The sequence below is a fragment of the Phallusia mammillata genome, chromosome 3 (genome assembly GCF_965637545.1).
Source record: "Phallusia mammillata chromosome 3, kaPhaMamm4.hap1.1, whole genome shotgun sequence".
In the NCBI taxonomy this organism is placed as follows: domain Eukaryota; kingdom Metazoa; phylum Chordata; class Ascidiacea; order Phlebobranchia; family Ascidiidae; genus Phallusia; species Phallusia mammillata.
In genome coordinates, this window is record NC_137254.1 from 7,429,099 (window position 1) to 7,439,905 (window position 10,807).

At 41.3% G+C, this 10,807-nt stretch overlaps 2 protein-coding genes and 1 long non-coding RNA gene across 3 annotated transcripts; 1 reads left to right on the forward strand and 2 right to left on the reverse strand.

Annotated features, from left to right (window-relative positions):
• The first annotated feature begins 208 nt into the window (after window positions 1-208).
• LOC145220088 (uncharacterized) lies at window positions 209-1,558 on the forward strand. The gene is made up of 2 exons (XR_013857989.1): window positions 209-508; window positions 943-1,558. It is a non-coding gene; the product is annotated as an uncharacterized LOC145220088 (long non-coding RNA).
• Window positions 1,559-3,449: 1,891 nt separating this feature from the next.
• On the reverse strand, window positions 3,450-5,213 carry LOC145219144 (uncharacterized). Its single transcript, XM_080086539.1, has 2 exons — window positions 5,086-5,213; window positions 3,450-4,430 (listed from the first exon to the last, which is right to left on the reverse strand). The coding sequence occupies exon 2, from the start codon at window positions 4,337-4,339 to the stop codon at window positions 3,539-3,541; it is 801 nt and encodes a 266-aa protein (XP_079942665.1). The 5' UTR covers window positions 4,340-4,430; window positions 5,086-5,213; the 3' UTR covers window positions 3,450-3,538.
• A 1,209-nt stretch (window positions 5,214-6,422) lies between these two features.
• LOC145219394 (uncharacterized) lies at window positions 6,423-7,755 on the reverse strand. The gene is made up of 4 exons (XM_080086764.1): window positions 7,621-7,755; window positions 7,392-7,502; window positions 6,965-7,116; window positions 6,423-6,608 (listed from the first exon to the last, which is right to left on the reverse strand). The coding sequence occupies exons 2-4, from the start codon at window positions 7,429-7,431 to the stop codon at window positions 6,423-6,425; spliced, it is 378 nt and encodes a 125-aa protein (XP_079942890.1). The 5' UTR covers window positions 7,432-7,502; window positions 7,621-7,755.
• Window positions 7,756-10,807: the final 3,052 nt, after the last annotated feature.

The window sequence follows — 10,807 nt, forward strand, 5'->3', positions numbered from 1 at the left end:
AATTTTCGTTATGTTTGGGCTTTTGAAAGATTGCGTGGACCTTAATAAGCAGAAAAGACACGTTTAACGCTTTAAATTTGTGTTCGTAAAAGATTCGGTTTCGGCCGAATCGCAACAAATTATTCGGCCGAAACCGAATCTTTGCAAAAATGATCGATTCGGCCGAATAAATTCGGCAAACCGAATATTCGGTACATCTCTAGTAGAAACCCCTCTGCAAAGTCTCTGGAAGTATTATATTATATACATGACATATAAATGCCTAACAAATGGTAGAGTATGACATGTAAATGTAGTCTTGTTCCAAAATATACATCTTTCAAGAAAAATAGTTACAAGGTTTACTAAATGTTTTACCTCAATGCTGGTTTTGCTATACAGGAAACATGTTTCTGTTAAGTGTAAAATTATTTAAACCCAGTTTTGCAGAAATGCAACAGCAGCATCCAAATAAGTGGACATTTTTGATGAAATTAACAAACTATATTAGGATTGATTTGCAATGCAAGTGAGTATGAACAGTAGTTGCATGTCATAACTATTTCACCACACAACACCACAAAACAGATGTAAATGTGATTTATAAATGTAAAGCCATTCTGTCATAACTGTAACAAAATCTATACAGTGTGACAAAATTGTGTGGCTATTTTGTAAGGCAGCGCCCAATAGCATGTATTGTTGGTTTTACCTGCATTCCACATTTACATGTTATGTTTTATTTTGTAAGACTAACACCTACATAAAAAACATGTGGCTGTTTTGTAATGATACTAAGGCACCACCCAATGCTATATACTGTTAAATGTATTAACAAACACATGTTAAGTTTTATTTTGTGGGACTAACACCTACATAATAACATGTGACTATTTTATAATGATACTAAGGCACCACCCATTACTATGTATTGTATTCACAATCAAATGTTATTTTTTGTAGGACAAACATCAACACAAGAACATGATACATTTTCGGATTTATTTGGGAACGAAAGTGAACAAGACACAAGCAGAAAGGCAATGGTGGAGTTCATGTAAAGATAATTGTGGAAAGATACAGCAACTAAATGAAAAATATACCAGTATTCACACAATAGAACACCAAACACACAAAACAGACTTGATAAAATGATAACTGATGTGGTGTCTGTATTTTAATTAGGCACCATGGTGCTTTAAATGTATTCATGTTGTTGTGTCCTTCCGCTTTTTGACCAGTACTCATTGGTGTAGGTTCAGATATATATGTCTTTGTCAAATGTGTAAAGAGTAAAATTCATGACAGACTTCATCCAACATAGAAGCAAGGATATTAAGAATTTAAAGAAATGAAGTACATCTTTAAGGTCTGTTGTACATTATGACATAGCATTACCATCATCCTCTTGATAGTGTCAAAAGATTTGCAACTAAAAATACATGTTTTACTTGCTGAATGAATGAAACCAAAAATGTACCTGAATAAATAGTATTTTATACAGTGTTGTTGCAACTTTGCTTTACCTTTTTGTGACTTGGGTTGATACATGTTTTGTTTTAATACAATTTTCAAGTAATATTAGTGGTGATTTTAAAAGCAGTCAGAAATACCAACAAACCTAACTTTACTGACACCTACAATGTCTTCTGCAGGAAATGTTTAGTTGGTTAACAGTCTCAAACATAATGTAATGGCTATTTTCCCAACCTTGTTTAATGACATTATGCTTCACTTGCTTAAAACAGATTCACAGTGAACTACTCAGAATTAAACTTTATGACTACAGGAAAACCCAGCAACTTCTGAAACCTCAATTACAATTTAGAAAAGATAAAGACTTCTTTCTGGACTAACAGCTTGAATTTTTTCTGACAAAATGATCTAAACAGTGAAGCATTTCTTGTCTTATTGTAAACAAAGGTGCATAATTGCCATATGGCTGCGATTTACTTCAAACAACGCCCTTTTACTCAACAAAGCAAAATAAATTACTATTTTTGGGGTAAGTTCACCGTACAAGGTGAAACGGATCGAGCCTTGTGCCATGCGCATGTAAATAGGACGCTGCAACGGATCAAATCTCAAGCCGGCTTGAGGCTTAATCCGATCCGTTTGCAGACGACGCATGTAAACAGGGTTAATAAGAGATTGAGCATTCGAGTTTTGCAAAGTGAGGCATATTCGTAATTTCCTTTTGAATTTGTCAGCGTTTATCCTGTTGTTAATTCAATGTTGGATTGCTGCAAAATCTACAGAAATTATAAATATAAATCCTGATTTCTATTATTATCAATATGGTTATTACCACTGATCTCTATAAACCCTGGATTGCGCTACTCCGTTGAACGGTTGGGTGGTTTTTGAAGCAAATTGAAGCGTAATGGCGGCTGAAAAGGAAGCCCCAAAAATGCATTGCGGGCAATGGGGAGAGAGTGGAAAAATGTCGATAAATTTTGTTTTAGGCATTTTTGTGGCGAGTTTTTCAGATATGATCAGCAGTTTAATAGGGCGCATGTATTCCAGTGTGTAATAACCTATAAATATGCGTAAATTGACTGTAAGGTGTAAGTATGTGTACTGGGAATTAAAACGTTTTTAAGTTAGTGTTGAAATAAATCTTTACTGAGTTGTAACAAATGTTTTTTTTTGGTTCAATATGAGTAGTTTACATGGGTTCCTCTATATTTAAGACATAAATCCAACAAAAATGGCTCTTTCCTTCACACATGATGATGTGACACTTCATTCAACATTCAACATCATCTTGTGCTGATCCAAACTGCTGTTTTTGATTGTCACCAAAGTCTTGGAACTAAAATGTGACTTTAAAGTTTTTTAAAAGTTTGTTGCAGTAGGTTGAACATTTTTACTTGTATGTGTAGCGCTACTATTTCTGCGCCTAAGGTTCAGGACGCTGCTCTAACGGCTAGCCGGTAAAACCAATAACTAGACCACGCGCTACTCTTAATTCTTTTGCAAAACAGTAACAAAATATGCAATATATCCTTTGTTCTTATTATAAAAGCGGAGTAAAATAAGCACGGTTCTCGACAACACAATCGGGCCAACGTAGCACTTAAAAACACGATGTAAAAACAGACAAATAGATAAAAGATCTCACAAGCCAAAAAGCACGTTCTACCAAGGCCGACCAACCAAGTCTGCCTCATCACATTTTCACAGCCCTCACGTTAGGGAGCCAGCCACGAGGAGAAAACAGCAGTTATTCTTGAGGCAAATTAAGCAAAGTCCCGAGGATGTTCGTAATTAGGGACACGCGCAGGAATGCCAAGGCAAGACGGTGGGTTGCATTCGAAACGAAATAGGAAATAAAACAAAATGAAAGTCTGTTATGAGAAACAAATATACGCAAGGTAGGTTGAGAAACCTACGTAAAAAAACAACACCAATGGTGAAACACAAACAGAAAAGACGGATAACATATAGTGACAGTGCAACAAACTAAGCAAGTGGCAAAACAGTGCAGTAAAGAAAGTTGTAATTTTATTCGTAACACACCCCCCTTCCCGCGTTGTTGCACTCCCGGGCAACAAAACTATGTTTCGCCGTTACAATGGGTTCGTTGCGTGCGTGCCCTAAGACGACTTGCAATCGGGCCGTCATCAGTCGAATCGTCACCACACTCTATCGTAACGTCACCTTGTGCTTCTTCCGCAACCGGCAGTGTTACGAAGCACGTGACGAGAGGTGGATTAATGCTTTGTTCTCCTGGTGATTCCTCTTGAGGCCGGTCTTTTCCGCCGACGTCTTCCCATTTCGCACTGCTGGACTTCAATCGATTGAAATGTACGGTCTGCTGTCGACCAGCGTCGTCTTCGATAACATAGTTCACCGGAGGCTTGATGTCGGTAACGCGGAAGGGCCCTTTAAATGGCATATGGAACTTGCGACAAGTCCCCACTGGTACGGCGGGATTAGTCAGCCACACCACGTCACCAACCTGATGCGGTTCACCCTTGCATCGGCGATCATAATGGTCTGCCATCCTTTTCCGCTGCCGCGTTAAAATTTCCTGCACCACTCCCTGTGCCAATTGCAATCTTGACCGTAGTCCTTCTACGTATGCTTCAGGTCTCTGCGATTGTGTTGGTGCACCCATCAGGTCGGCTGGCAACCGAAGAGAATGCCCATTGAGTAGATAATGTGGTGATATCGATGTACTTTCGTGCGCGCTTGCGTTGTATGCCGCCACCACCGCTGACAACGCTTCGTCCCAGGTTCGAGGATCATTTTGGACATAGCTGCGGATCATAGATACAATAGTTCGATTATTTCGTTCGCACCCCCCATTCCCCTCGGGGTGGTAAGAGGTTGTTCGGGTCTTACGGCAACCCATTAACCGCGATAGTTCTGCGATCAGTTGCGACTCAAAATTTGTGCCTCGGTCGGAATGAAGGACGTCGGGTACGCCATGGACTGTGAACCACCTATGAAACAACAAACTGGCAACTTCAGGTGCTTTCATGCTCCTAAGAGGCCACGCGCGCACGTATTTAGTAAACACATCGCAAGCCACGAGAATAAACACGTTACCGTCCATAGATTGTGGCAAAGGACCGAGAACATCTATCTCTACACGCTGCATGGGGCCCATTTCATCTGATGGCACTAAAGGTGCTCTCGGTTTTACAACAAACTTCTTGCTTTGCTCACACACCAAGCAACTCCTAACAAATGTTTCCACGTCAGTGCGCCACCCCGGCCAATAGTGCCTTTCCATAACTTTAGACTCAGTTTTTGCAATCCCTAAATGTCCTCCCCCATGGGGGCAGTTGTGTAAGGCGGTAACCACATCATGACGCATAGATTGGGGAGTGAGTAAACGGCTAATGTCAACTCCTGGTTGGTGAGGGTTATCGCTTCGATAATACACGACCCCTTCATTAACATCAAGTTTACCAAACTGACCCCAAAGGTGCCGTGTCATAGAGGACAATCGTTTAATCCCGCGATAAGGCGGGCGCTTTCCTGCGTCTAGCCACTCGAATACTGGAGCAATTTCAGGATCTGCCCGTTGGGCTTCCGCTATTTTTTGTACTGGCCACCCCACTGTTTCCCGAAAATCGATAACATTAGCAGTACCTGCATATCCAGTGGCTTTGTTATAGTCGGTATTTATTGAAAAAGGCATGGGGTCGCCCTCGTCATCACACTTCACACGACTCAAGGCATCAGCGTTGGCATGCCGTTTCCCTGGGCGATGTACAAGTTCGAAGTTGTATTCAGCCAGTTTCTCTATCCATCTGGCACACTGTACGTAAAGCTCACGGGATTTCCATAGCCAGCGGAGGGATGAATGATCTGTCCGAAGCAAGAATCTATGTCCTAAAAGGTAGCAACGATACAGTTTAAACGCATAAACTATCGCCAGTAGTTCCTTGCGTGTCGTGGAATAGTTGCGTTCAGCTTTAGATAGCGTCCTGCTTCCATAGGCAATTACACACTCTTTATCATCAACAATTTGAGCGAGAACGCACCCTACCGCCGTATCTGATGCGTCTGTGTCAAGGACGAAACTTCTATTAAAATCCGGGTGCTGCAGGATAGGAGCAGTCGTCAGTCGGTTCTTTAACTCCACAAAGGCGTCCTGTTCTTTATCAGTCCATTGGAACTTTACCCCTTTTTCTGTTAACCTGTGAAGCGGTGCGGCAATCTGAGAATAACGTTTAATAAATCGTCGATAGTATGACGTCAACCCTACAAACTGTCGTATGTTACGTACGTTCTTTGGGGTGGGCCACGAGCGAACTGATTCGACCTTACTTGCGTCACACGCTACTCCCTCTTCCGACACGATGTGCCCAAGAAAACTAACCTTTTTTCGTAGTAGCGAGCATTTTGAAGGTTTTAAAGTTAGACCAGATTTTATAAGACGATCTAGCACCGTTTCAAGCCGCGTCAGGTGTTCATCAAACGTACGAGAGTACACAATAACATCGTCCAAGTAGGCCAAAGCTCCTTTCCACTCGACCCCAGCTAAAACGATGCGCATGAGGCGCTGAAAGCTAGCCGCAGAATTTGATAAACCCATGGGCATGACATTAAATTCGTACAAACCAAGATGGCTCGCAAACGCAGTTTTCTCTTTAGATTTATTCTCCATGGGTATCTGCCAATAACCAGATTTTAAGTCGAGGGTTGAGAAATATTTGCAGTTGGACATCTCGTCCAGGCTATCGTCTACCCTAGGAATAGGATAGCTGTTTTTCTTAGTGAGGTGGTTTACTTGTCGGTAGTCTATGCAAAACCTAGTTTCGCCGTTTTTCTTACGCACAAGTACAATTGAACTTGACCATGGCGACTGCGAAGGTCTTATAAGTCCGTCGTCTTGCATACCTCTTACTATTTCTTCTACTTTTCTTTTATCATGAGGCGCCATCCTCCTAGGTGGCTGTCTTACTGGTGGATGATCGCCCGTGTCAATGGTATGCCGGACCAGGTCTGTACGGCCATAGCTCCCTCCTTCGGTCGTGAAAGCTTGTAGCTTCGCACGCACTAGATCGAAGACTCGATTGCGTTGTCGTTCGGTTATGTGGTCCCCAACTTTTATATCTTCGAGCACCTGGCGTTCCGAGTTCGCGTATGTGGCCTGTTGGGTTTCGGACCTGGAAACACGACTTACAGAATAAGAACGCACACACCGGCCTCCATTACAAGCACATGGTTGCGGGGCAGTTTGGCCGGTTATTTCGCACGTATCATTTCCTAAGGCAGTGTCGTCCCCCGTACCCGTCACTGGGCAACACCTTGCTACTCGACACCCGCTCGACAATCGAATAGGGTCGTCTGTTAAATTCGCCAGATACACCGGTACTTTGTGATTTTTACAGTTAGTTAGATATGTAGCACCCAACGCGCCGTATTTTGCCTGAGAGGCGAAAAGCTTTCCGATCATAACAGTCGTGTTTATAGGAAGATGTTGTTCATCCACCTCAAGGTCTAATTTACCCCAGACACATACCTCAGTGTGTGCAGGAAGAGTTGCTTGCTGAATCAAGCACACGTCAGCTCCTTTCAGGTTCAATCGCGAACTCAGTAGCGGTAACGTGCAACTCTTGCTCCAAAGTGTTCGGTTTTCGTAACATAGGTTAAAGTGGTTACGCTGCAGGAAATCTAAACCAAGTATACAATCTTCTTGAATGTTAGAGGTCACGTACACCAAAAACTCGTCAGTGATGTTGCCGACTTCGATCGTCAGGTTACATTGCCCGTTTATAAGTAGCTCGCCCCCGTCGGCATTAGAAAACCTAACGGTATTGGGAACAGGCGATAGACAAGCTTCGCCTTTTGACAGCGAGTTCCATACGCGCTTGTGAATAACAGTTACAGACGCCCCCGTATCAACCAGGGCACATACCCGACGTTTGCAGATCTTAATATTTACATACCGGTAGAGTTTTTCACGGACGCTGCACGTTTCGGCGACATGCTGCTGCTTTGGACAAGTTTCCTCTCTTTTCTTCACCACCCGGGGTGACGTTGCAGATGGCCTTGTTGCGCTACGAACAACCGGAATTAAATCTTTGCTTGTTTGTCTGTTTGGTCTACCCATTGTACAACTTCGAACCAGGTGCTCTCGTGAACCACACGCAAAACATTCACGTATACTAGGCTTACCGTTCCTTGTTGGTGCAGTGCGGTTGTACCTATCCGGTTTTGTACATATGTCTGCCCGAAACTGAACAATGTCCGCGCGCATGGCGTCTAAATCGCGTCTGAAGGACGACATACACTGTTGAAGGTTGGCGTCAATCCGCTGAATGTCATCTCGAACTTCTTGGGTCTCCGGTTGCTTTTCCAACCCTGAAACTGGAAAACGCAAGGAGGGATTTGGGGACCCGGCGCCTATGGCGACCTTTGCTGCAGCGACAAACTCTCTGGACTTTACGTTGCGCACAACGTCAGAAGCCAAACTTCGATCAGATAGCCCCTTGACAAGCGCCAGAAATAGCACTTCGTTCTTAACGTGGGCGTCTTCTGCCTTAGGGTACCCTCTATCGGCCAGTGATTGCAGTGCATATACGAAGGCCCGTGGGGATTCGTTTGGTTGTTGTACCCTATCCATAAGATCGTGTCGCAGCACTTGGCCGTGGTTAAAATCATGTTCTTTTGCTTTGGATACCAATTCGTCAAAGGAGTACTTATACACATTAGCACCATCAGTTAAGTCCCACAAAAAATCTTTGTCGACGTGCGTAAGCAGTAAATGTTTTTTGACTTCTTCTGTCGCTTTCACGCTTGCACAATACGAATTAAAAACTTCAATAAAACTATTAAAATCATCACCGATCATAAATCGGGGCGGGTTCATACACACGTTCAAAGCCATGAAAATAAAATCAACTTACTTGGTCGGCAGTGAAGCGCGCGGTCGTGCGCGGCTGCAGCGTCCTGGCGTGCTCGCCAATTTGTAGCGCTACTATTTATGCGCCTAAGGTTCAGGACGCTGCTCTAACGGCTAGCCGGTAAAACCAATAACTAGACCGCGCGCTACTCTTAATTCTTTTGCAAAACAGTAACAAAATATGCAATATATCCTTTGTTCTTATTATAAAAGCGGAGTAAAATAAGCACGGTTCTCGACAACACAATCGGGCCAACGTAGCACTTAAAAACACGATGTAAAAACAGACAAATAGATAAAAGATCTCACAAGCCAAAAAGCACGTTCTACCAAGGCCCACCAACCAAGTCTGCCTCATCACATTTTCACAGCCCTCACGTTAGGGAGCCAGCCACGAGGAGAAAACAGCAGTTATTCTTGAGGCAAATTAAGCAAAGTCCCGAGGATGTTCGTAATTAGGGACACGCGCAGGAATGCCAAGGCAACACGGTGGGTTGCATTCGAAACGAAATAGGAAATAAAACAAAATGAAAGTCTGTTATGAGAAACAAATATACGCAAGGTAGGTTGAGAAACCTACGTAAAAAAACAACACCAATGGTGAAACACAAACAGAAAAGACGGATAACATATAGTGACAGTGCAACAAACTAAGCAAGTGGCAAAACAGTGCAGTAAAGAAAGTTGTAATTTTATTCGTAACATATGCTACAAACTGTAAACCTAGTATGCTCAATTTTTTAGCTTATTTAATGTAACCTTTTCAGTTTGCAACCAACATGTGTAGAATAAATTTTTGGTAAAAAGTTTCGAATTCTCAAACTTAACTAAACTCCAAAAAGAGATACATGTACATAAATGCATTTAAGACCTCACACCCAAATGAGATGCCTATTTATGTACTATTTTAGTCAGAATCATGACATATTGTTTTATTTCCATTCAATATGCAATTTCCTGCAAAAAAACATGCCTGCACAACACTCCAACACTTAAATTCTTTCTTGCAAAACAGGAATGAAGGCAACGATTACAAATGCACTATATAGCCAAGTTCATACAGATATCCTGCATTTATTGTCAGATGCATCACTATTATTGGTGATCCCATTATAACAGATAGTGCATTCACCAGATAAAAAAACCCTCAAAGTTGTTAATTAAGTTTAAAATGTGCAGCATATCATGTTACAGGCTATGTTTCAGAGATGATTACAAGACATACTTAGTCCTAGTAAAAGAGTATACACACAAAAAATATTTAATGTGATTCCAATTCCTTCATAGTGTATTTGTTGTAGAAAAAGGCTGTATTGTAATCTTGCAGTGTCGTGAAGCTTGAGGGTGTGGGAAGAGACTAAAACATTTCCAGTGGACTTTACCTAAGACAATTAATGTTGCTTATTGGAGAAACATAAACCCGATTGTGTCTGAAATGTTTAGAAACAACTTCATGAGAATTTTTAAATCTTATAATAACACCAATTTTATATTAGATAATAAACAACCAAATCACATGCACTCATTTAAGAAAAAAAGTCAAATACTGTTAAAAATATTTGGAGCAAAATAGTTGAAATATTTGATTATTATTTTGCGTTTTTAATCAAAACGTTCCAACCACTTGTTCCTCAAAATTTCCTGGAGTTTGATGACAGTCAAAAACAGCAGTTTGGATAATCAAGGTAATGTCACACAAAGTATCACATCACCTTGTGTGAAAAAAATAGCCGTCTTGTCGGATTTAAGTCCTAAATACTTAAAAAAGCACGGAAATTACTTATATTGCACAAGAAACATTGATTACCACTCAGTAAAGATTTATTTCAACACTAACTTAAAAACGTTTTAATTTCCAGTACACATACATACACCTCACAGTCAATCTACGCATATTGATTGGTTATTACACACTGGAAGACATGCGTCCTATTAAACTACTGATCATATCTGAAAAAATCGCAATAAAACTGCCTAAAACAAAATTTATCGACATTTTTCCACTCTCTCCCCATTGCCCGCAATGCATTTTTGGGGCTTCCTTTTGCAGCCGCCATTGCGCTTCAATTTGCTTCAACCGTGACGGCCAGTAGCGCAATCCAGGGTTTATAGAGATCAGTGGTTATTACCCTGATGAGCTGCATGAGTAAATTGTTGGTGACAAACATGGAATGGGGGTAGATTATTTAAATCGCCATGTTTTTTTAAGAAATTTAAATGAAAAATTGTTGGTGCAGGTGTATACAAACACAGATCAAGATTGTTATCCAGACTGATTTGCGGAAAAAAAGAACAAGTAAAGCAAAAACAGTTTTTTGGGTAAAGCTGGCATTCCCTAAGTGTCTTAGTATTACTACCTGATTGGACTTATGCCTATATTGTCACGGTAATTTATGTATAATCCTTCGCGGTTCATGTTATTTCGTCGCAGATAGCAATAATGCAACAGTTATTGTTTAT

What these genes read in the sequence shown, in the direction of transcription:
- LOC145219144 (XM_080086539.1), bottom strand. Translation starts at nt 4,339, where the DNA reads ATGGGTTGCCGTAAGACCCGAACAACCTCTTACCACCCCGAGGGGAAT.
- LOC145219394 (XM_080086764.1), bottom strand. Translation starts at nt 7,431, where the DNA reads ATGTCGCCGAAACGTGCAGCGTCCGTGAAAAACTCTACCG. An exon ending in GTCCGTGAAAAACTCTACCG is followed by an intron (nt 7,117 to 7,391) that starts GTATGTAAATAT and finishes TACTTGGTTTAG; the next exon opens with ATTTCCTGCAGCGTAACCAC. An exon ending in CTCTTCCTGCACACACTGAG is followed by an intron (nt 6,609 to 6,964) that starts GTATGTGTCTGG and finishes TCGTGTTTCCAG; the next exon opens with GTCCGAAACCCAACAGGCCA.